Source organism: Silene latifolia, chromosome 10, assembly GCF_048544455.1.
Source record: "Silene latifolia isolate original U9 population chromosome 10, ASM4854445v1, whole genome shotgun sequence".
NCBI classification, from domain to species: Eukaryota; Viridiplantae; Streptophyta; class Magnoliopsida; order Caryophyllales; family Caryophyllaceae; genus Silene; species Silene latifolia.
Window position 1 is genome coordinate 1,481,137 of NC_133535.1, and position 25,932 is coordinate 1,507,068.

The following is a 25,932-nucleotide window of genomic DNA, read 5'->3' on the forward strand; positions in this document are numbered from 1 at the left end:
TACCCGAGTTCGTTCAATTGTATACATTTTTCACTCTCAATACATGTTTTTAAAAAAACGTATAAAATAGTAATATTTACTCGGGCCAATCACACAAAAAATAAAATAAAATAGCAGACCGAGACAAAAACCATTAATCAATTAGTTGTAAAATTGTCCTATAATCACTGTTACGTGCTGATATATGATCTTATCATCACAAATTCACAATGAAAACAAAGCGTCTGTACCGGCTTACAAAAACGCGTATGGATGAAGCTATAAAAGCTATACAAGTGGTATATGTTGTGTACGATCCTCTATTCCTGCAATTATTCCCGGCTTCAGAAGTGTTCTAGAAATATCAATTAACTTACGTTTAAATGAAAATAATGATTAATTGACGTGTGACCAACAAAATTGATTAAGCACGCAAGCTTAGCATCGAGCATCCTGTACACTGTGAGACCTTTTACTTTTGACATTATATGCGTCTGGTGGAAATATTGGCTGCATCATCATAGCATCATATACAGTCTAAAGCCATGTTCGTCAGTTAGATTTATTTAATCAAGCATTCTTGTGGAAGGCCTGATTCTCTCTTGGATCGTGGTACCCGTTTTCTCCATGATTCGTTGTGCAGCTTGTAATGTAGGACCTGACCGGAGCATAAGAAAAAAATCAGCTTCTAATTTGTACATATGACGGTTTAATTTATACTCCTCAGATAAACGTAGAGTTATAGTCAAGTTTTTCAACTGGTGGGTAGAAGCGAATACCGCACTGTACTCGGCCAGCTAGAGCTGGTGGTGTACTGGCAAACTGTGAACCGATGGTGGGCCAGGTATATTTTGTGTTAGACCAATTAGTCTCATTGTAGACGGGTATATCCGTCTAAAGATGTAGACGGGTCAAATAAGACAACCCCCACCATCCCACTTGTTGTTTGTCTTATTTATAAAAGTGGTGACATATTTGACCCGTCTACAACTTTAGACGGATAGTGTCCGTCTTAGACATTATACCCGCCATGAGCAGTGCGAAGGGGTATAATTGCATTTACCTGCCTATGACTCAGCTATGTGCCATTTATTATTAATACACATATCATTACGACACTCTCATGAAATTGTTACCCTTTTCTTTTATGAAAAATCAATTAAAATATTAATCTCTTGGCAAAACCAAAACTAGTTATTTTGAATTTTAGTGTTTAAAATAATTTTTGAGTAAATATAATAGTGGATGCTGAAGATTAAATGGATAGTGGATAAAAAGGAAAGGTTTTGTTTTAGATCTGCACTCGCTTGGACAGTATGGTTTTGAAAATTTTTACCCGCAGTGGGCCTAGGGGCGCGCGCAAGGGTGAAAAACTGAAAATAATGCATGTAAGATGCATACCTGTATGAGGGTGGCAAGCACATCATCTTCACTCATACGCAATAGCTCCGTCGCCCAATCATCCACATGCCCAAAAGCAGACATCTGTCTCTCGGCCTCAAGTAAAATAGAATCGCGATACAAAAACCGTTGCATAACACTCTGCACATTAGCCAGCTTGAACTCTATTTCAGTCTCATTAATTCCCTAAAAACAAAGCATACCAACTAATCAGGCCAAGCCATAGTATAATACTGCAAAATCAAAGATGAATACTTTATGGCTTATGGTACATTACCCTGAGAATCTTAATCAAGTTTGGAATTTCATCCTCACCAACTCGAACAGCGAAACTATCGTAGTTGAGCACATTTTCATATGGAAGGAAGATGCCATCCTGTTATAGACGACTCAGAGTCGGTGAGTATATGACTAAAAACATTACACTCGCCAAACACATGAATCGTATATTGGAAATACAACAACATTATTCTTTGCCTTAATGGCTGCTGCAATTGGCGAGTAAGAAGGGTTACGCTAACGTCAAAAAAAATGCATCAAATGACTACTATTTTATAATAAAGAGAAGCATAGCCGCTCTAAAGAGTCATTTACTCTATTTCATCGAAACCAGAGAATAGTGCGTCTTTGGCTCAATATGAATTGGGGAAGCACATATTCACATAAAATACTTGGAGCCTATTTCACAATCAGAAAAGTTAAAGCCCGTAATTTAACAATTCTCTGGGCACAATTGTTACCAAGCCTCACATACACACACAAGAGAGGGGGGAAGAGTAGTTAGAGTACTCGATAAGTAAAATCCAAAGCATATACATCACCAACAACTAGTAAGTACAGTTAGAATATGAATCCATGATGAGGCGCTTTGCCTAACATATGATCAACATCTTTGATTTTTAAATATTTTTATTTTGTGAGGAAAGAGAATTAATATGGCTCCCTGAACAAATTTTCCATGTCTGCTCAGTATTCAAGCAAAGCGGTCAGTAGAAAGACAGTAAGGCACTCCTTAAAACTTGGTGCAACACATTACGAATGTCACTGACACTACTAATAATTACAATGGTTTTGCTGTTTTGCATGAGGACTCCAAAAAAAAAAAAAAAAAAAGCAAACTAGCCATGAAAACAAGAAGTCTCTGGAGAAGCCAAAATTACCTGAACAATTACAGGGATGCATCCTTGGAGAATGCTGTCTTCCATTCTACCGCTCCATCCATCTCCAGGAAAAACTCCGCAGAAAGTGGAACTTGCCAACTCTTCATAATAATTGACAGAGCGCATTGATGTGACAATCACATCAGGTTGGTGCTGCCTACCAAGCTTCCCGTCTTTAGTCAAACTTGAACTAAATTCTGTGGCGATAGCTTGTCTAATTCCCATGCTATATCTGAATAAATCATTTGGCGTTTTAGTTGCCAGTAAAAGATTTACTTTTAAAAGAATTGGTAAACCAAATGACAGCAAAATATAACAAATTAATAATAATCCCCTTTCCACTTGAGACTGAGTATTTTAATGGGTTACTGGATTTACTCAAAAAGCAAATCACGAACAGATTCAAGCTTATTCTATCATAGGCTTATAGTGCTTGCGTGAATTAAAAAATATACATCAGTCTAGTAGGAGCGTATACCGAACCAGATGTTACATATTTCATATCTAATAAGGCAACCATGGTCTGTATGAACAACTTACGTGGCCTCTGGTCTGCCATTTTCATAGGCTGGACCTAGATTTCCATTGAAGTAAAACAATGTCTTGCGCTTGTCACGAGGCCTGAACTGGAAATAAACACAGCTCAGAGTCTTGAAAAATGTAGATCAGCGCAGGACACAAATACAGTACAGATATTAGCACCTTGTCCAAAGTTTAGACCTAAATGAGATCTCATCAGGCCGTTTCCAAGCAGGAACAACAAGATCCTTGGTAGGGTCAAAGCAAGGGTGGTTCCCTCTTCTTTCAGGAGAAATGGTATCCCAATTGTCAGCCCAGTAAGCTGTCGTTGAATGATTATGCTTTGAATTTGTGTTACCCCAATGAACCAACATAATGCTGCTCCAAATCTCCTTCGGGGCATAGCAAGCACCTTCATCCCATGAGAAAAACTGCCTTCAGGAGTATAAGATTATTATAATAATTTCAGATCATAAGAGGTTAATTAAGGCCTCCAAAATAAAGATCGTGTTATCAATGAAATCATTAAAAAAAAAATCTGAGTGCACCATACCCAGATATGATCTCTTCCAGACGAGCGATTCCAGTAAGGATAGTGATGTGCAATGTGAATGTATGCCTTCTTAGAGAACTCCAGAGCTATGGAACTCCTCAAGCCCTTATGATCCTGAAGATTTGCAAGTGATCAAACTGTAAGAAGAAATGAAGCGTAAACAGGATAACAAGGTCTTTAAAAAAATGCACGAGTTTTTTCATGAAGCCTAATGATAGAGTATAAGGAGTAAGGACTATCATTAACATAAAGATAAGTGGGAACCATCATAAGTAGATAAATAGGGAGAAAAAAATGGAAAACATAAGAAACGGAAGTGAAAGCGTAGGGAAAAGAAAAGACGGGGATTATGAATTAAAACACACGAAGTTAATAGACCACATCGACTGAGTAAAACAAGGAATTACGTGGCATAGTACTAACGCGTGATGGAAAAGTGAAGATCTATGTTTGGCAGGAGTCTATATTATGAAACGTAGACCACCTTCAGAAACATTGTAAAGTAGAATTTGCAAAAAAATGAGTGTCAGGTTCATTTGTTTATTTGTCCACAAATATTGGAAGACGGATGGTTGTTGACTGTCGTCCCCCCTCAGATACTGATGAAAGTATAAAACAATCATAACATAACCTTGAAACTGACTAGACCGCACAGGAAGTCCCCCCTCAGTATGGTTGAAAAAGTTCGACAACCATAAAATTACTTAAAAGGGCAGGAAAATAAATTTGACTAAAAGCTGGGTAGATACTAAGCCATTTTATAATACATCTAGGAGATCATAACAATTATGCTAACAAACATGAAAGAATTATCATTGTTGTTGAAGTGCGCTTACCTGCATACTAAGATGAGGAGAGTCATCAGCACGAGTAATTATACATGAATCTAGGGTAGGAACATAGAAAAAATCTGCTTCATCGCCGTTCAGTGTCCTATATGGACTAGCTAATATGCTCTCATATAACGCCATCTGCAGATTAGCAGCACTGTGTAAGGCATCACTTATCCAGACATAAAAGATCCCATTCCCATCATACTATGGTAATGGTATAAATCTGCGTACGGACTCGGATTGCGATTGAGTTTAAGGTTTTGAAGGTTACAGCAATCACATGTTGAGGCAGTATAGCTGTATAGGTCATGTTTAGCGCAACAACCTGAGATCAGACCGTAATGACTGATCTCAAGACCAAGTCTCAAACCAATATTTAATACCATGATCATACCTGAGCACCATAAAGCTGCTCTGTCCAGACAGTAGCATTCCTGTCATCATACAGTCTATTCACGCACTCAAACTTGAAATGGCGCCCCTGAAACATACCAATAAACGTAAGCAAATTTGAACATCCGTTGTTCAGAAGGAACAAATATTAGTGTAACGACTCACCTCAAGGAGAAGGCTATTGAATTGCGGAGGCAAATCGTAAACATATATCAGCGGTCGTTTCTTTGCAACTGCAGCATTGAGAGTGTCAATACTTTCCGCAGCATGTGCATAACCAGGCATATCAATGTGAGCTGGGCGTAGCCATTGAGGCCACTCTCTTATGGGAGAGAATAATGATGGAATACTGCAATCAGTTCCATACCAGCCCCCATTACACTGACAACAAACCGTTATTTTAAGCATGGCCAAGTAGAAAGAACTAGATCAATAATTTTAAACCAGTATATATATTATACACACGAGGAGGTACAGTCACAGAAGACAGGAAAGATATTTGCAACTTTTTAAGCATCATTATAGTACGAGGCCAGCTACTTATAAAGCTGAACAGTAAATCAGTGTATTTGAGAAAACCCTTAGGGAGCCATCAGAGACTAGAGAGAAAAAAACAGCCAATGGACAGAAGCATGCGTAACACACATGTTTAGTGTGTTATGCTCACATATATGAATACAAGCATCTAAAGATAGGGAGTGAACAGGTTATTCAGCTTCTGCTCATTCATTCAATTGACCGAGTTTTCATTTGGAATACACGCGTTGCCTTCCGAAAAGATTGTTAATTCATGTTCCAAATATTTATATGAGAAGAAAATAATTGTTTACAAAATCGCGTGTTCAATAGTTTAAATGTGCACTGAAATAGTTTAATCGTGTATCCATAACAGGTCAACAACAAAGCCTTAAACCCAAAATGATTGGCGTTGACTAACATGAACTGTCATATAGAAACAACAAGCAGAGGGAAGAAAACTAATGATGCAAAAGTTGTTCGGGTGTTTTCTCCTTCCCCTTATGGACATGTATTCATATGGGTTCCATTCATCAATGAAGATTATTTATTCAGATGTCAAGGGAAACACTGAATTACTTTCTCCTATCTACTTGACATATTATCATTGGCAGTGGTAGTGATTAGTCCGATCACTGGCTTTACAAGGGTAAGAAGAAGTTGAGGAGGGGTTGCAGGAAAAAAATCAGGAAGGTTTAGAAAGAAAACTTGTCAGTTATGACGAGTCGTATCAATGGGAAAACTTGGAAAAAACAAAACTAGGATCAAAATTTAGGATATCATTGTCATTCATTTCTTTAGTACCTATTCAGTTGAGATTTCCTAAGTTTCCATCATTATTAAAAAAAAAAAAAAAAAAAAAAAAAGAACTTTTTTTTAGACAACAGTAAAAAAAGAACTACTTCTTTCCTAAAGTAATATTGGAATTAGGATTTGACAAGAAAAAACTATACTTGGTATGCAACCATCAAGATTGAGATCAGCAATACCTGACAAAAGCCACCACGGCAAAAGCCATGTCCAGAACACTGATTAATGCAGGTGGATATAACAGGTATCTCGCAAAACTGCCCGATGTGACCATCATATTTACAGTGACATTCCTCTTTAAATTTAACCTGTCCATCATATGCTTGCTGTGGGTCCACATTACACCAACCTTTCACACTACTATTTGTTGTAAATACACCCAAATCAGGTTTCCCCCAATCTGTCATAGGAGGTGTGGAACTTACACTGAAACAACGACAAAGACAATTGAGAAATAAATTAGGTTCTAAGGTGGAACTAAGTAGACGCCATCAGGTGTTTTAAGTTATTTCTTACTTGATCGTAAATCCACAAGCCTCTGCAACCGGACGGTATGGATATTTTGTGTCTTCTCCACAGAAGCACATAGCTCTAGTAGTATCACAGTCGGCAGGGCAAATTGAGACAACCCATCGGCCATAGGGCCGATCAGGAGATGATGGGAAATTGCAAGCCAAATGCTCTCTATCGAAACAATGTTCGCCTAGACCATGAGAACAAGTAATAATAGTTACAGAATAGGAATGAGTATAGTATTTAGACACCCATCAGTTGTGATCCTAGCTAAACTAAAACTCACTAACCAGTGTACCCATGAAAGCATCGGCATTGTCCAAGTTGATGATTACAAACCCCTTGACCACTGCACTCATTCTTACAGGCCTTGCCGCTAATAATCTGCAATAAGTGTTTGACCCCTTAAAAACAAGCATCTTTGTTTTGTGATGAAAAACACTAATCAATGAAATCCCTGATTACGAAAATTAATCTATTCTAATACCTCGGTGATGTTTATGTCAGCCACAAGGGAATCACAGGCAGAAAGCCAGCTGCCAATGTGGGGCTTCCAAGGGGAATCACGATAAACAACTGCATTGTGCAAGTCGGCTGGGAAGCGAATACCCAATTTCAGGGGAGCTTGTTCATATCCCACTCTGAAATAATCAAGTGTCGAGGAAGGGGACAAGGAAATGTGAAGCAGCGATATCAGCACCACCAATGTACCAAGAGCTGTCACAACTGAACCTTTTGTGCAACTCCAGTTTTGTGCAAACAACTTCATCATCTCTTCCCATACACTATCTCAAACCAACCAATTAGTTAAGTTTCTTCCAACTTCCAAATATGTAACATTGACCTAGCATCAGACAATTTATAACATCAATACAACAACCGTACCTCAAAAACTCCCAATTAAGACGACAAAATGGGATTGGATCTACGTGGCAGTGGTGGAACTAAGGAGCAATAGCAGGTGAAGCAACCGTCACCCCCTCTTCGTGATAGAAAATTCAAATTTTTAGTTAAAAATTTCACTAATTTTTCTGTCTTCCTTACATCATCAATAGTTGCCCCTTAGCTACAAATCCTGGTTCCGCAAGGGGTACACAACCCGACCTTTGCATTGAAAGCACAAGGAGGTTGTTTACAAATCCTGGTTCCGCAACTGATTTTTCTATTTCACCTTATATCATTTATAGTTTCCCCTACCTACAAATCCTGGTTCCGCAACTGATTTTTCTATTTCACCTTATACTCCCTCCGTCCCGGTCAATTGTTGTTCTTTTGTTTTGGCACAAAGACCAAGGAAAGAAGAATGAGCCAATTACTAAATGACAAGTGGAACAAAATGAGGGTGAATGATCAAATTGTTCATCAAGTTCATTCTTAAAATAGAAAGGACAACAACTCAGTCAGACACCCCAATATGGAAAAGGACAACAAATGACCGGGACAGTGGGAGTATCATTTATAGTTTCCCCCTATCTACAAATCCTGGTTCCGCAACTGATACATACACCAACCTTAGCATTGAAAGAACAAAGAGGCCGTTCACGAATGACTCCGACAACGAAAACCGAGTCGCAATTTGCATTAACCGACAACTACTCCTACTTCACAATCAAAGCTGACACATTTTGATTAATAACACATAAAATTTCACAATCTGAAGAAATTCTAATTATAATTAGTCAAGTAAGACAAATAAATCAAAATTAAATACATAATTCTCATCTACGCCATTAAATGATAAGCAATTGAAAGTGAAATTACTTGATTGATAACACATAACATTATGAACAATTACGAAAACAGAACAATGATGAACAATTGAACAATACGATTTACAGAAGAGAACGGAGATCAATCAATGGTACCTAGACGACGAAGACGATCAACTGCATCAACTTTTCTTGGTCAATTTCATTGTCGCCATGGAAGTTTTCACAAGTTGGAAAATTTAAACACTTGCGTAAACCATCTTTGTCCAATTGTCAATTAGCTAGAGTCGGTAAACGGTAAACGGTAAACGGTAAACAATGACACGACTGGAAAAATCAACACGAATCCGACACGGATAGTCGGATTTGGGTTGAGGTTTACTTGCTCACTTGACCCATGTAAGTATGTAACTACCTAAATGGGTGACACACGACGTAAAGTTAATGTTTATTTAGTTTGGGTTTGACTTGAAGTATTCGTGATCTGCTTGCATATGACATGAACACGAATTTGACAAGATTTGTTTGTCGGGCCTAGTCCCGAGTTCACGAACGGATCATTTTCGGCATGTTCGCATTTTTGTTGGATTATTAGTAGTTCGGTTGGGTTATTTCGGACCTGAATATAGTTTTTTGGATCAATTGGAGAGATTAGTTTGAGTTTATAAGCCTTTTTTTCTTTTTGAGAAATTTGATGAGTATTAATCCATTCAATCAAATTAGACATAACAAAATCAAAAATATTTTGAGGGAATCGTCAAACAAAAACCTTATATCTAGACGGTATGGGGACACATAAGTACATACCCTACATGACTACATGAGTTTGAATATGTTTCTCATAGTCGAGTCATAAATAAATGAGTAAAAGACTAGTTCGACAACTGTGAAATCTAGACTGAAAAAGATTGATAAATTTTGAGTCCAATTATTAGTTTAGATAATTTTTTTTCTATTTTATAAACACATCATATTAGACTAAATGGAATAATTACTTTACTGAAAGTAAATGAAATAATTATAATTAATGGATAGTTTCAACAAATTAAAATTATCAATTAATAGCAACTATTAATCAAATTGTTTTTTTTCCTGTTTCGAATACCCGTAACTGGGTCTTAGGATAATTCGAAATATATACTAATAAGCAAATAATTTATTTCCCGAAAAACCGAAATATGAGCCCGACAAGCGACGAGGACTTTCCATGCCAATACTTAGGTTCAGAACTTCAGATGTAGGTGATCTACGTCCGAACCTAGGTTTAAACTTGGATAACTCACGTCTGTACCCAATTTTCAAATTTTTTTCCTTTCGAATTGTTATAATCTTAATTTTTTCGGCAATAGTCATCTAAACAAATCTTGCACTTGACGGGCAATAACAAAAGATAGACTTGACAAAACTGACCCGATTCAAATGATCCGAGATCCGAAAAGTGTGACTCGAACTGACCCGACCCGAACGCGGCTTGACCTGAAAGTCGACTTGAAATCACCCGAAATGACCGGGAATGACCCAAAACTGACCTATTTTAAGCAAATTCCTAACCCGAAGTGACACACACGACCCAAAACAAACGGAAAATAACCGACCCGATAATAAATATGACCCGACCGGATGATCCATCTGCCAGATTTAACAAAAGACCATTGAATATCGTCAAAGCTACAACACAAAATAATTTAGTTCATCAAAATTTAAGAAAAACTTGCTCTCTGAAGTAAACCCTAGCGCAGAGTTGAGAGTTCTTCAAATTTCCTCCCAATTTCCCACAATTCACTCTTCAAAGCCGGGTTTGTAAACTATTTTCCCCTTGTTTTCTTCCTTTCTACTGTGCTGATTAGTTTGCCGAAGTATTAGATTTTGAGTAGTTTTAGTTTTCTAGTGTTAGATCATTTGTTTTAAAAATGAGTAAATTTGATGAAATTTTACCTTATATATGGTTACTGAAATCTGAATCGTCTGATGGTGTCTCCAATGTCCGATTGTTGGGTGGTGCATTATGTATACATCCCACTGGAATTTTAATTTCAGTAACTCATGCTGTAAAACCCAATTCACCGTTTTTTAATGAGGCCGCTTCTGTGACTTTTACCGCGAGGAGGCACGCTGATACAACTGGGTTTAGGCCAGTTGATATGATTGAAAATACCCAAGGGAGTGAATTCGGTTTAAGCTTGTTTAGGGTGCATAACCTTGAGGAAAATGAAAATGAAGTGTTTGATGTTTTCCCTCTCCCTAATTCCGTAGCATTTAAGATGGGGGTTAAAGTTTTTGCATTCGTATATGAAGTCTTTCCTTTTAGTGGTGCATTTGGCTACCTTTGTCAGTCGTACGACTCGAACCCTTCTTTTAGTGTTCCTGTTCCGGGAGGAGTTAGGACTGTTGGGTCGGTTGTTTCTCATACTCATATGAAGAGGATTTGTGATAGTATGTCACGTGATTCGCGGATTTGTGATGTTATTGAAAGACAAGATTTTTACGAGAGTTTGAGGAAACTCAATCCTGATCTCGCTTTAATCCAAACCCAAAATCTGGTTCGAACAACTCTTGATGGCCAGTGTGGTTGGCCAGTCTTTACTGAGAAGACTAACAAGCTTGTAGGTCTCATTGCCTTTTCCGTGGGATTTTTCCAATTTTTAATCCCGGCACAGATTCTGCGAGAGGTGCTTCACCGTAATTTGGTCATTCTCGGCCTAGATGAGACACTCGCGCCGGAATCAGAGGTATCTTTTATACCATTCAGATATTTATGAGTTGTGATTTTGTTTTGTTGGAAACCGCTTGATGGTGGCTATATGACTTTTTTCTTAGGCATGTATTTTTATGGTGTTACAAATATTATGTTCAGTGTTCATTGTTTGGGTTGGTGGCCTACTGGCCATGATGGGTACCTTCTTTGTAGTCTTGATTGTTAGGATTCGTGGTAGCTTGATTAATATAACAAATGGTCAGCGAATCAGTGTTATCATTGAAATGTTATTTGCAAACGCTGCCCATTTCTGACTTGCATAAGAGATAGGCTTCGTGTTCTTAGTATAGGGTTAATTGAGTTTTTAGAGATTTCTCCCCTCATCAATAAAGGAGTGCAAGCTCCCGGTAAAAAGGGTCTGCTGTCGGTATCATTTTCAGGTTGTAATTGGTGTATAGGGTTAATAATTCCCCGTTTGTGAAAGTCTGTTTTGTCCTCGCACATTTAATTTTTCTAGTGACTTGTAGTTGTAATTGGTGTAAGGTTATTAAGGTGATTATAGTTTGGCTATCCTCTAAGTTTCATTTTTTTTAAAAAAAAATTTGTCGTCAAAGGATGTCTAACTAGACTACTGTCGACTAACTCCCAAGAGTAATTTTGCGTGTGGCATTCCATAATGTGTTAGTCTGGTTCGACCCTCCAAAGCTATAATGTCTCTTTTACTGAGCTTGGGTCTGAAATTCTTAACTACCGACACACTGGTAAGTGAACAACGCCTATCTTTTGATTGTGCAGGTCGCTTAATGAACTACTGCTGTTGACACTTGACACTTGACAAGTTGACATCTTCTTGGACTCCTCTCCGCTATCAACCAAAGCCATTTACAAGCCTGCTGCACTATTTACAAGCCTGCCTGTTGGTTTTCAGTCGTAATTGTGTCCACCGTAAAAATAGTTTAGTTTGTGTATGGTAGGGATTCTGTTTCGTAGACTCTAATCAACTTCCTAATTGCATGTGAACTTGACAGCCAAGTCTGCTATGACTTTGCTTATGTAGTTATGTAGCCCTTTTAGCCGATGAATTTAAGGTCTAATGCATGTTAGATTATTCCGGTGTTTGTTCAGTGTTTTTTTTTCAAGAGATTCCCAAGATTGGTCGATAATTGAGTACACCTTGATCCCGAATGGCAACAGTTTCGTCAGTTAGTTCCGTGCCACCAACTTATCTTAAGATGGCAAGATGACCGTAACTGATAGCTAGATGAGTTCTGTTAGTGTTTTCTGTTTCTTACTTGATTTCTCCTCTTTCCACCTATTTCTTGTCATCCTTTCTTTCTATATATACAACACTAATCACTGTACCACCTCCGAGTTCTGACTCTCCTACAAAACGTTCATACATTTTGTGACAACTGTTTTGTAGGAGTACTCGTATATCAGTATGCTATTCTCGCTCTTAGAAATTTTGTGACATTAGATAAGTGCGGTTGGCACCAAGACGGAAAAGGTTTGAACTATCACATTTCTGTAAGATTATAGCAGCATATAGGCTCAATACTGTCGTACATTACTAGATATCTACATAAATCCTACACATTATAAGATTATCCATCCTCCTATGGAATTAATTCCGACATAAATCCTTAGATCCTCATATGGAATTACGTTCTATTTTGCGTGAAGATAATCTTGGGGTGACATACGGAGTACATGAAACAGAGCTTGCAAGTCTGGCCTGACCGAACCCGAGCAAACCTGACCCGAGAACATTGCAACCCGAAACCGAAACCAACCCGACCCAATGATGGTTCGTAATCCGGCATGACCCGATGACCGATTTGACCCGACCCGATGACGACCCGTAACCCGACTTGACGTGATGATCAATGACCCGAACCAGACCCAGTCCCAACCTGATATTGACCCGACCTGATTAAATTGATGAACCGACAATTATTAAGCGTAATATTGATCAAAATGAAAGTGATTTTATAATTAGATTGTTATATTTGATTTAATAATAAAGTAATTAAACCAAATAATGCTTAAAACTAAATTTAGTGGTAAAAAAATTGAAGTAATGTGATAAAGTAACTGGACCCGATAATGACCCGACCCAAACCCAACCCGACCCGATACATCATTTTACCCGAAATGACCCAATTCGATACATCATTTGACCTGAAATGACCCGACCTCGACCCGAAAGAGGTGGCTGACCCGATATAACCCGACTCGGCTTGACTCGATCCAAACCCGAACCAATTGACAAAACACCAAGATACGAAGAAGTGAAAAAAATTTACGGTTAAATACGGATCGAGTCATTCGGATCAAACAAACTCTAACTTTGAACAATTGAACCCACATTTGGCTAAACCGAACCCAACCCGACCACTCCACAACTAAACCTAACAACAACGACAAACACTGGGGGTTTTATCAACGACAAAAATCGCGAGCGAAGTCGAAGAAATCGCAATCGCCATAGCCGAAAAATGTTGAAGTTCTTATCAAAAGTGAAGGTAGAATTCAACGCATTAGATGCACGAGCAGGAGCATGTATGGAGTTTTTAGCACAATGCACAGCGAAGAAAGCGAGAGAATCGAATCCTTCGTGTGTTGTCGAAGTAAAGCGGCGAACTGATGATAATCCGCCGCAAATCAAGGTTACTTTCGTTAATGGCGTCGATGAAGTTTTCGACGCTTCTACTACTTCTGCACAATCGATTAGGTCGCTAATTCTTGATAAAGGACAGTATCTTGAGACTGAGCAGATGTTTCGTGATGCTGGTGAAGCGTGGCCTGTTGTTATTCCTATTGATGAACTTAATCATCCTCCGCCGTCGATTAAGGTTGATTTTTGTGAATTTTATTTGATTTTAAGCTAATTATTGCGGTTTTTTGTTCTTTTTTGGATGATGATTGTTGTTTTTGTTTAATTTAACCTAATTAATTCGATTATTTGTCTGAGGAATGTTGAATGTTTATGTTGATTGATGTTTTTGTTTAATTTAACCTAATTAATTCGATTATTTGTCTGAGGAATGTTGAATGTTTTTGTTGATTGTTGTTTTTCGTTTGATTTATGCGTAACTAATGCGGTTTGTGTTCATAATTTGGCGGATGAATGTCGAATGTTAATGTTGATTGTTGTTTTTCATTGTTTTTGTTTGATTTCACCTAATTAATGCGGTTTTTTGGCTGATGAATGTTGAATGCTTATGTAGATTGTTGTTTTTGGCGGATGAATGTTGAATGTTGATGTAGATTGTTGTTTTACAAAAGTTTGATTTATGCGTAACTAATGCGGTTTGTGATCATAATTTGGCGGATGAGTGTTAAGGTTGATTGTTGTTTTTCATTGTTTTTGTTTGATTTAACCTAATTAATGCGGCTTTTTGGCTGATGAATGTTGAATGTTTATGTAGATTGTTGTTTTTCGTTTGATTTATACCTTACTAATGTGGTTTGTGTTCGTAATTTGGCGGATGAATGTTAATGTTGGTTGTTGTTTTTCGTTTGATTTAAACTAATTTATGCGGGTTTTTGTATGTTTTTTGGCTGATGAATGTTCAATGATTATGTTGATTATTGTTTTTCATTTGATTTAATCTAGTTAATCTGGTTTCCGTTCGTTATTTGGCCGATGAAATTGTTTTTCATTGTTTTTTGTTTGATGAAATCCAATTAATGCGTTTATTTTTCGTTTTTTCACTAGTGAATGTGGAATGTTAAATTGTTGATTGCTATTTTTTGTTTGATGTAACTTAATTAATGCGGGTTTTTTAATCGTAATTTATGCGTGTTTTGTTTTATGTTGCAGCCTAGGAGAGTTGAGGAGAAAAAGCAGTGATCACTCATTTCAGCCGAATTTCCGCGATGTAGTAGGTGTTCCTTTATTTGCGGCTCTATTGTTTGTTGCTCCTCTGTGCTACTTTGAACATTGGGATTGCTAGTCATCTTATATCCAGTTTTGGAATAAATTAATGATATGTTGCAATGGTGACGATAGTAATTCACAAAATTGAAACAATTGTGGGTGGTTTTTGAGAGGGTTGGTGTATAATGACTCTTGTTAATTCTCGGTATCCTATGGTAGAAGACTAGAAGCCAGTGTGTGATTACTAATGTTAAGTGTTGTTTGTCGACATCCTCTTGTATCATCTTCGTTGTGTTTAGGAACCATATGGTCCTCTTATAGTCCACACACGTTTTTTTTCGCGATGTTGTGCATGCTGGGAACGGTATAAGAGAGGAGGATTGTTTGTGTCATAGTTAATACTCTTATTAGATGTATGATTGTATGAAAAACGTCAATCCTTAGGTGCGACTTGCGAGGCGTCTATGCTTTGTGTTTCAGTTTGTGCAATTGATCTTTCCGAGGTGTATCCATTTTTAGGGTTGGATGATGTTTTGGACGAGTCTTGAGCATGTGGAATAACCTGTCTTTGTCTTATACATGTATGGCCTTCTCTTTACCTACCTTTCATTGTGCTCTCTTATTTCGGACATCTTGGTTAGCAAGAGTAATGCTTGGGGAATACATTTGTTTGGGAGGTGGGGAGTCACCTATTTGTGCATTGCAAGATCCTTCTAATAGGTAGCTTAACAGTGACGCATCTATAAGACTATTCAAGCTAGGCGATTTTAGGATTGAAATTTTGAAAGGAATTGTTGGATGGATCTTATTGAAGTTTTTACCGGGGAGATATTGTGGGACATAATAACTTTTTGGTGCTCCTCAGGACTTGGGCCTTATGTTTTTCGATGCACCTCGCGCCTTGTCAAACAAAGGAACTCATGTGGAGGAATTTTTTGTTCTGTTTCCCAGAAATATGATTAGGAAACCCCTCAGCCTAATTGACCCCAATATCATGTACACATAATTGAAAATTTGGGTTTATCTTGAAGCTATTTATAGAGAAAGGAAACATAATCTGATTCGTATAGCCAATAGCACATATGTGAAAGTCGAAATTAAACGTGGTTAGTATGGATAACCCACATACGTGAAAGTTGAAATTTAATGAGCTTAGTATAGATAACCCACGTTTCCAAACATCTCGACAGCATGTCGGTATATATGGACTTGGTTGTTGCTGCTGCTTAGTTTTCCTGGAGTATTACTGAGTTTTGATTTACAGTTCAAAATTTGCTGAATGTTCTTACTTGCTTTTAGGAACATTTAGTTAAATCCGCGTATTAAATTTGTGGCTGAATTCTACCGGTAAACTAAGTTAGCCTTTCTTATTTTCCTTTTACTAACTAGCAAGTAGCAACATAGGTTGCTTATAAAACCATTCTGTGCTTAGGTTTCCACCCTATTGTTCTTTCGAGCTGTGGGTTTGTGCCGCCACCCTACTGTCATAAGAGCCAACAAGCAGTTCGTACTTCTTTCTGCTACGTGGGATTCTGACTTTGATAGCAATTTGGCAAGGGAAGGGATAAATAATGTTCAAAAACGGTAGAAGATGGGGATCATTATCTTCCCGAATTTGCATAGTCCGTTTGAGTGAACTAATTTAAGGATCAATAACTGCAACAGGTAGTGCCACAAATCATTCTAGATGGTTTACTTTTTGGTTCCTGAAAATTGTGTAGCGATAACTTTGTGGTTGCTGTCTTATGCTATAATTTTGGTTACTGCTCTCGTTTACTTGTATGCAATAAATAAACGAGAGCTGTCAAAACGATATGAAATATCGTTATATGTTGTTGATCCGGAGATGAGTTTCAGTTTGCTTTTGTTAAAAAGGTTTGTAATAATGCATTTAGCTTTAAGTCCTGATGATAGTTCCTCCAGGTTAGGTTAACCATTTTTGTAGCGATGCAACGAATTTTTCTCTCATTTTTCCACAGGTATTCCTAAGTCGATGTCTGTACACATGAACCATCCGAGAAAACGGGTGTTTTAATGCATCCTAGACTCCCTAGTCAATAGAGAATGTTGTAGTGATATTAATTTGTATCTTATGATCATGATTTCAATTGATCGTCATTTCGGTTTCATAGAGGACAACCGTGAAATTTCATTTCCGGACCGAGCCAAGTAACCACGATTTACTACCTAACCCCTTTTCTAAACGCATCTTATACTATTGCTGACAGATTAATAATCATAGTGACGTTTTCGGACGGGATAAGTAACCATGAGTTTGTAAAACCGTTTTACTAAAATAACAACTACTAACCACAATTTTTTCCATGATAATGATAAGGGAATGAAGATCTTTGAAATATAGTTTTACAATAAAAACTGTTGTACTCCGTATATGAGAATTACTCATGCACAACCGAATGTCCAAAACTCTGCAATAAGTGTTATTTTGATTTTTATTTATTTATTTTTTAATTTTATATATAGGGTGGTGCTCATTCATGTACATGATTTACTTAATCACTAGTATTAGTGCCCGGCTTCGCCCGGGCTACCTCTACTTACCATTAATTTTTTTTCCATTAAATAAAATTACTTAAAGTTGCATAACCCATAGATTTATCATTAATATATTTTTGTAACATATCCTAAAATTACGATGAAATAATTTTGATATAAATTCACTACTCCCGCTATTAATATTTTACTCTTATTAATGAAACAATAGTAATAACATTTCAATATTTGCCCGTAATCATTGTTACTTTCACTACTCCCGCCGTAATTATTGTTATCATCACTTACCACACCGCAATATTGATAATTTCACTACTCCCGTCGTAATTATTGTTACTTTCACTATTGTCGCATTAATATTGATTATTTCACTACTTCCGTTGTTGTTTCTACCACTCTCACTAATTTCGTTGATAGTATTGTTACTTTTACTATTCAAATGAGTGATTACTATCATATAACTATATCCAATGTTACTGCAATCTTTTCTTTACTGACGAAATTACTTTTACTACTTAGGCATGCAATTTTAAGAGGATTATATATTTATATAAATATATTACATATATGCATTAAATCAAATCGAAAGAATTATGCAATATTATATATTATGAAATCTAACTTGAATTATTTATAAGCTGCTTATTATATTTTTGTATGTTAAATAATTAACATCTCTATACATCTAATAAATTATAAAGTTTAATAAAATTGCATAGATTTTAAATATAATATATAATTTTATGATGATAATAATTATAATACCATAAGTGTGCATGTTTATACTAATTAATTATTTTATTTTAAGGAAATTGACCATCTTCTAGTCTTCTATAAATATTTAGGAAAATTATCAGACATCTTTTTTTCTTTTAGTCTCCTTGAAATTGACCATCTTAATTAATTATTTTATTTTAAGGAAATTGACCATGTTTAGGAAAATTATCAAGCTTCTATATAATTTAATTTTAACCCAAACTATATAATATTTGCATTGAGATCCTTTAATCGGGTCTATCACACGGTGCTATTGATTTAAAACTATATAGTATAATTAATTTGTATAACTTTCTTTAATTACATTGAAGTCCCTTGGTTTCTGGATTTAATATATAGTATTGATGGACATGAATGACCATTATACCCTTCTATTTTTACACTTCCATTTTCATTTATTAACTCCTCTCAAATTACTCACTCTAACTACCACCAATACAACCACCAACCAATCACCACAGCAACCGTCCACCAGCCCAGATCGACCCCCCCCAGCGAGTCCGGTCACTTTCCGGCAAGACCCGCCAACCGGAGCACCTGAATTTCCTATGCACGTCCTTCCCCTGCACCACCGCCTCTTCTAGATTCACACCCTCCACCACCGTCGTCGTTCCGCCCTACCTAAGACACCGATGCCACCTCCACCTAAGACACCGATGCCGCCTCCACCTAATCCCTCCCAAACATCACCACCATCCCGTCCCCACCACCATCCGTCATTGTAAAAGACCCTAATTGTAAAAGACAAACCCTAATTGAGATGATTTCTGGTTTAATCCAAATAAAATTAATGCACATATTGATAAACGAATGATTAATTGTCTACTATGATAATTGATATTCCTAATTGCAAATTTGGGAGAGTTTAATTTGAATGTTTGATGAAGTTTCTGGGAATGGTAATAGAGAACATTTCTTTCTTTTTTCTCTCTTTTTTTTTTCTTTCTAAGTAAAGGGTAGTGTATGGAAATATTATGAAAAAAAGTCCATGATTGAGTAAAAGGCGTACATGAATAAGCAACTACGTATATATATTGACCCATCCCAATACGTAATTGACTCGAAATAATACTACAAACCGTTTAAAGCGGCTAACCGAAATAAACCCTATCCTAACAACAAAAGGGATACGAAATACAAATAAAAGGGTACGAAATATTGGTCTTTCAATAACTAAGTGAGAGACCGTCTCTCACAAGTTTTAGTGATCCAAATAAATCGAACTAAAATCAAATTAGGATTCAACCCAATTTAAATCGAACCGACTGAACTCGATTAGAAATCAAATTGAATGACCGGTTTACCAAATCTTAATAAACCACCAGCTCAACCAAACGTCTAGCGTGTATATATATATATTTGTCAAAAAAAAAAAGCAAAAATCCTAAAACCCTAATCATGAAACGCAAGGCAATTGGGATACGATCCAAAGATAGGTTAAGCAGTTTACCAGACGAAATCCTGGTTCGAATCCTATCATTCATACCCACAAAACAAGTGATAACCTCCACAACATTACTCTCGAAACGATATCGATTCCTCTGGTTTTCGCTATCGTCTTTGATATTTCATTACGATGGAAACGACGGTAGATCACCTTGGTTCACAGACTTTATAGCAGCAACTTTAATGTTCAACAATTCCAAAACCCTTGACAAGTTTTCTATTAAATTTGAGTTCTGGAATAGGCGCTGTAATGGGATTACAACAGTTAATGCTTGGCTTCGTTACGCGGTAATGAAGTCCGTTAAAGAACTTCATCTCCATCTTAGTTCAAGTCAACATATATACAGCTTACCCAAGTCGATTTTTGAGAATAATGTTGTCGAAATTTTGAATTTTAAGGGATGTGAATTTGATGCGATTCCTAATACTGTGTCATGGGGTTCGCTTAAGTCGTTTAGTGCTACGGATTGTGGCGGAATTAGTAGAGATACCATTCGGGACATCGTTAAAGGCAGTCCGAAGATTGTGTGCTTGGATATTATTGATTGTCATGATGCTGATCGTGGTCGCAATGTTGATTATCATTACGAGTTCATCCGGTGTTAAATTCTTCACATACGGAGTTAAGAAGTTTTCTACGAGGTAGATGCACGTATCATGGACACTGGTGGAGTTAGGGGCCTAGCAATAATTTTAGTATAGACTGTTTATATTAGTGTTATTGTAAAAACAGGTGATATTTTACTAAATAACCCTACTCAAATAAATATTAATTACAATTTTTCCAGAATATGAGCATTAAGGTCTATGGAATATCGTTTTTCAATATTTTATTGTAAAACCGTTTTACAGGAGAATTAGTCATGCTGACTCATGCACAACCGAATGACCAATACTCAGTTCCCTTAACAACTCCGCGCTTGTAACCAAAAAAAAAAACAACTCCGTGCTAAACTCTATGTAAGCCACAAAAATAGCCAAACCAACAAAATCTCAGATAATGTAAAGACTAAAAATCATTTAATGTTAATAAACAACTCGTGTCCGAGGTTACTTAAAGAGTTAACCTATTATTGTAATATACGGTTTTTCGGGATTCGAGGGTCCCGGAATAAAATTCTCCGGAAATCACACAGAAAGTTCCTCGGGTCAGATAAAGCGGTCACGCAAAATTTGAGTAGCAACGGAAGACAATTGGGGGTGCCGGTATGCCATAAACCAGCATTCGTCGAACCTCGGATAATCGTGAAAAATGTATTAATAATCGTTATCTGAGGCTGAAATCGAATAACTTAACTCCTGAAATGACCTCGGACAAGTGATAGAAAAACCGGGAGAAAAAGAAACATGGTCCGGTACGACCTCCCGAACGGCTGAAATTGAAGTGTATAATACACGGTTTTCGGGATTCCACGGTCCCGAAACAAATTCTCCGGAAACCACACAGAAATTTTCTCGGGTCAGATAAAGCGGCCACACAAAATTTGAGGACAAACGAAAGACATTTGCGGGTGCCGGTATGCCACAAACCAGCATTCGTCGAACCTCGGATAATCGTGAAAAATGTATTAATACTCGTTATCTGAGGCTGAAATCGAATAGGTTAACTCCTGAAATGACCTCGGACACGTGATAGAAAAATCGAGAGAAAAAGAAACAGTGTCCGGTAGGACCTCCCGAACGGCTGAAATTGAAGTGTATAATACACGGTTTTTCGGGATTCCAGGGTCACGAAAGACAATTCTCCGTAAATCACACAGAGAGTTTCTCGGGTCAGATAAAGCGGCCACGCAAAATTTAAGTAGCAACGGAAGACATTTGGGGGGTGCCGGTATGCCATAAACCAGAATTCGTCAAACCTCGGATAATCGTGAAAAATGTATTAATACTCGTTATCCGAGGCTGAAATCGAATAGGTTAACTCCTAAAATGACGTCAGACGCGTGATAGAAAACCTGGAGAAAAAGAAACAGGGTCGGGTACGACCTCTCGAGCGGCCGAAATTGAAGTTTAATACACGGTTTTTCAGGATTAGAGGGTCCCGTAACAAAATTCTCCGTAAATCACACAGAAAGTTCCTCGGGTCAGATAAAGCGGCCACGCAAAATATGAGTAGCAACGGAAGACATTTAGGGGTGCCAGTATGCCATAAACCAGAATTCATCAAAACTCGGATAATCGTAAAAAATGAATTAATACTCGTTATCCGAGGCTGAAATCGATTAGGTTAACTCCTGAAATGACCTCGGACGCGTGATAAAAAAACCGGGAGAAAAAGAAACAGGGTCCGGTACGACCTCCCGAACGGCTGAAATTGAAGTGTATAATACACGGTTTTTCGGGATTCGAGGGTCCCAGAATAAAATTCTCCGGAAATCACCAGAAAATTCCTCGGGTCAGATAAAGCGGCCACGCAATATTTGAGTAGAAACGGAAGACAATTGGGGGTGCTGGTATGCCATAAACCAGCATTCGTCGAATCTCGTGTAATCATGAAAAATTTATTAATACTCGTTATCCGAGGCTGAAATCGAATAGGTTAACTCCTGAAATGACCTCGGACACGTAATAGAAAAACCGGGATAAAATGAAACATGGTCCGGTACGACCTCCCGAACGGCTGAAATTGAAGTGTATAATATACGGTTTTTCGGGATTCCAGGGCCCCGGAACAAAAATCTCCGGAAATCACACATAAATTTCCTCGGGTCACATAAAGCGGCCACGCAAAATTTGAGTAGCAAAGGAAAAAAAATTGGGGGTGTCGGTATGCCATAAGCAAGCATTCGTCAAACCTTAGATAATCGTGAAAAATGTATTAATACTCGTTATCCGAGCCTGAAATCGAATAGGTTAACTCCTGACATGACCTCAGACGCGTGATGGAAATACCGGGAGAAAAGAAATAGGGTCCGGTACGACCTCCTGAACGGCTGAAATTGAAGTGTATAATACACGGTTTTTCGGGATTCCAGGGTCCCGGAACAAAGTTCACCGGAAATTACACAAAAACTTCCTCGGGTCAAATAAAGTGGCCTTGCAAAATTTGAGTAGCAACGAAAGACATTTGGGGGTGTCGGTATGCTATAAACCAGTACTCGTCGAACCTTAGATAATCGTGAAAAATGTATTAATACTCGTAATCCGAGGCTGAAATCGAATAGGTTAACTCCTAAAACGACCTCGAACGCGTGATAGAAAAACTGGGAGAAAAAGAAACAGGGTCCGGTACGACCTCTCGAACGGCTGAAATTGAATTGTATAATACACGGTTTTTCGGAATTCCAGGGTCCCGGCACAAAATTCTCCGGAAATCACACAAAAAGTTCCTCAGATCAGATAAAGCGGCCGTGTTAAATATGAGTAGCAACGGAAGACATTTGGGGGTGCTGGTATGCCATAAACCAGTATTCGTCGAAACTCGGATAATCGTGAACAATGTATTAATACTCGTTATCCGAGGATGAAATCTAATAGGTTAACTCTTGAAATGACCTCGGAAGCGTGATAGAAAACCGGGAGAAAAAGAAACAGGGTCCGGTACGACCTCACGAACGGCTAAAATTGAAATGTATATACACAAATTTTCGGGATTCCAGGGTCCCGGCACAAAATTCACCGGAAATCACACAAAAAGTTCCTCGGGTCGGATAAATCACGCAAAATAGGAGTAGCAATGGAAGATATTTTGGGGTGCCGGTATTCCATAAACCAGCATTCGTCAAACCTCGGATAATCGTGAAAAATGTATTAATACTCGTTATCTCAGGCAAAAATCGAAAAGGTTAACTCCTGAAATGAGCTCGGACGTGTGATAGAAAACCAAGAGAAAAAGACACTAGGTCCGGTACGATCTCCCGAGCGGCTGAAATTGAAGTGTATAATACATGGTTTTTGGGGATTCGAGGGTCTCGGCACAAAATTCTCCGGAAATCACACAGAAAGTTCCTCGGGTTGGATTAAGTGGCCACGCAAAATTTGAGTTACAACAGAAGACATTTAGGGGTGCCGGTATGCCATAAACCATCATTCGTCGAACCTTAGATAATCGTGAAAAATGTATTAATACTTGTTATCTGAGGATGAAATCGAATAGGTTAACTCCTGAAACGACCTCAAACGCGTGATAGAAAAACCGGGAGAAAAACAAATAAGGTCCGGTACGACCTCCCGAACGGCTAAAATTGAAGTGTATAATACACGGTTTTTCGGGATTCGAGGGTCTCGGCACAAAATTCACCGGAAATCACACAGAAAGTTCCTTGAGTCAGATATAGCGGCCACGCAAAATATGAGTAGCAACGGAAGACATTTAGGGTGCTGGTATGCCATAAACCATCATTCGTCAAACCTCGGATAATCGTGAAAATGTATTAATACTCGTTATCCGAGGTTGACATCGAATAGGTAAACTCCTGAAATGACCTCGGACGCGTGGTTGAAAAACCAGGAAAAAAATAAACAGGGTCCGGTATGACCTCCCGAACGTCTGAATTTGAAGTGTATAATACACGGTTTTTCGGGATTCGAGGGTCCCGGAACAAAATTATCCGGAAATCACACACGCTTCCTCGGGTGAGATAAAGCGGCCACACAAAATTTGAGTAGCAACGGAAGACAATTGGGGGTGCCGGTATGCCATAAACCATCATTCGTCAAACCTCGGATAATCGTGAAAAATGTATTAATATTCGTTATCCGAGACTGAAATCGAATAGGTTATGTCCTGAAATGACCTCGGACGCGTGATAGAAAAACTGGGAGAAAAAAAAACAGGGTCCGGTACGACCTCCCGAATGGCTGAAATTGAAGTGTATAATACGCGGATTTTCGGGATTCGAGGGTCCCGGAACAAAATTCTCCGGAAATCACATAGAAAGTTCCTCGGGTCAGATAAAGCGGCCACGCAAAATTTGAGTAGCAACAGAAAACATTTGGTGGTGCCGGTATGACATAAACCAGCATTCGTCGAACCTCCGTCAATCGTGAAAAATGTATTAGTACTCGTTATCCAAACTGAAATCGAATAGATCAACTCCTCAAATGACCACGGACGCGTGATTGAAAACGGGAAGAAAAAGAAACATGGTCCGGTACGAACTCCCGAACAGCTTAAATTGAAGTTTATAATACACGGTTTTTCGGGATTCTAGAGTCCCGGAACAAAATTCTCCGGAAATCACACATACACTTCCTCGGGTCAGATAAAGCGGCCAGGCAAAATTTGAGTAGCAACGGAAGACATTTGCGGGTGCCGATATGCCACAAACCAGCATTCGTCGAACCTCGGATAATCGTGAAAAATGTATTAATACTCGTTATCGAGGCTGAAATTGAATAGGTTAACTCCTGAAATGACCTCGTACGCGTGATAGAAAATCCAGGAAAAAAAGAAACAGGGTCCGGTATGACCTCCCGAACGGGTGAAATTGAAGTGTATAATACACGGTTTTTCGGGATTCGAGGGTCCCAGAACAAAATTCTCCGGAAATCACACAAACACTTCCTCGGGTTAGATAAAGCGGCCACGCAAAATTTGAGTAGCAACGGAAGACAATAGGGGGTGCCGGTATGCCATAAACCAGCATTCGTCAAGCCTCGGATAATCGTGAAAAATGTATTAATACTCGTTATCCGAGACTGAAATCGAATAGGTTAACTCCTGAAATGACCTCGGAAGCGTGATATAAAAACCGGGAGAAAAAGAAACAGGGTCCGGTATAACCTCCCGAACGGCTGGAATTGAAGTGCATAATACACGGTTTTTCGGGATTTCAGGGTCCCGACACAAAATTCTCGAACAGCTTAAATTGAAATGTATATACACGGTTTTTCGGGATTCCAGAGTCCCGGAACAAAATTCTCAGGAAATCACACAGACACTTTCTCGGGCCACATAAAGCGGCCGCACAAAATTTGAGTAGCAACGGAAGACATTTGCGGGTGCCGGTATGCCACAAACCAGCATTCGTCGAACCTTAGATAATCGTTAAAAATGTATTAATACTCGTTATCTGAGGCTGAAATCGAATAGGTTAACTTCTGAAATGATCTCGGACGCGTGTAGAAAAACCGGGAGAAAAAGAAACAGGGTCCAGTACGACCTCCCGAACGGCTGAAATTGAAGTGTATAATACACGGTTTTTCGGGATTCCAGGGTCACGGAACAAAATTCTCCGTATATCACACATAGAGTTTCTCGGGTCAGATAAAGCGGCCACGCAAAATTTG

General features: G+C 38.2%; 4 protein-coding genes across 5 annotated transcripts; 3 read left to right on the top strand and 1 right to left on the bottom strand.

Moving 5' to 3' along the window:
- Positions 1–143: 143 nt before the first annotated feature.
- Positions 144–8,784, bottom strand: LOC141604650 (uncharacterized). 2 transcript variants are annotated; one of them, XM_074423087.1, is made up of 15 exons: positions 8,543–8,784; positions 7,165–7,462; positions 6,968–7,061; positions 6,681–6,867; positions 6,344–6,590; positions 5,004–5,219; positions 4,840–4,926; positions 4,449–4,583; positions 3,613–3,726; positions 3,243–3,490; positions 3,081–3,161; positions 2,541–2,772; positions 1,658–1,756; positions 1,381–1,566; positions 144–637 (listed from the first exon to the last, which is right to left on the bottom strand). In XM_074423087.1, exons 2-15 carry the CDS (start codon positions 7,447–7,449, stop codon positions 542–544), a joined length of 2,307 nt encoding a protein of 768 aa, XP_074279188.1. In that variant the 5' UTR covers positions 7,450–7,462; positions 8,543–8,784; the 3' UTR covers positions 144–541. The 2 variants fall into 2 exon arrangements, with proteins under 2 accessions (XP_074279188.1, XP_074279187.1); XM_074423086.1 differs by having other exon boundaries at positions 7,165–7,521; positions 8,543–8,759.
- Positions 8,785–10,050: 1,266 nt separating this feature from the next.
- LOC141604652 (uncharacterized) lies at positions 10,051–12,199 on the top strand. Its single transcript, XM_074423089.1, has 2 exons — positions 10,051–11,115; positions 11,877–12,199. Exons 1-2 carry the CDS (start codon positions 10,297–10,299, stop codon positions 11,883–11,885), a joined length of 828 nt encoding a protein of 275 aa, XP_074279190.1. The 5' UTR covers positions 10,051–10,296; the 3' UTR covers positions 11,886–12,199.
- A 1,221-nt stretch (positions 12,200–13,420) lies between these two features.
- Positions 13,421–15,502, top strand: LOC141604653 (uncharacterized). The gene is made up of 2 exons (XM_074423090.1): positions 13,421–13,936; positions 14,908–15,502. The coding sequence occupies exons 1-2, from the start codon at positions 13,580–13,582 to the stop codon at positions 14,935–14,937; spliced, it is 387 nt and encodes a 128-aa protein (XP_074279191.1). The 5' UTR covers positions 13,421–13,579; the 3' UTR covers positions 14,938–15,502.
- Positions 15,503–19,653: 4,151 nt separating this feature from the next.
- LOC141606952 (F-box/FBD/LRR-repeat protein At5g56420-like) lies at positions 19,654–20,307 on the top strand. Its single transcript, XM_074426333.1, has one exon. It carries the CDS (start codon positions 19,654–19,656, stop codon positions 20,305–20,307), a length of 654 nt encoding a protein of 217 aa, XP_074282434.1.
- The last annotated feature ends 5,625 nt before the right edge of the window (positions 20,308–25,932 follow it).

What these genes read in the sequence shown, in the direction of transcription:
- LOC141604650 (XM_074423087.1), bottom strand. Translation starts at nt 7,449, where the DNA reads ATGATGAAGTTGTTTGCACAAAACTGGAGTTGCACAAAAGGTTCAGTT. An exon ending in AGGTCTAAACTTTGGACAAG is followed by an intron (nt 3,162 to 3,242) that starts GTGCTAATATCT and finishes TTTCCAGTTCAG; the next exon opens with GCCTCGTGACAAGCGCAAGA. An exon ending in AATGGCAGACCAGAGGCCAC is followed by an intron (nt 2,773 to 3,080) that starts GTAAGTTGTTCA and finishes TGATTTATTCAG; the next exon opens with ATATAGCATGGGAATTAGAC.
- LOC141604652 (XM_074423089.1), top strand. Translation starts at nt 10,297, where the DNA reads ATGAGTAAATTTGATGAAATTTTACCTTATATATGGTTACTGAAATCT.
- LOC141604653 (XM_074423090.1), top strand. Translation starts at nt 13,580, where the DNA reads ATGTTGAAGTTCTTATCAAAAGTGAAGGTAGAATTCAACGCATTAGAT. An exon ending in ATCCTCCGCCGTCGATTAAG is followed by an intron (nt 13,937 to 14,907) that starts GTTGATTTTTGT and finishes TTTATGTTGCAG; the next exon opens with CCTAGGAGAGTTGAGGAGAA.
- LOC141606952 (XM_074426333.1), top strand. Translation starts at nt 19,654, where the DNA reads ATGAAACGCAAGGCAATTGGGATACGATCCAAAGATAGGTTAAGCAGT.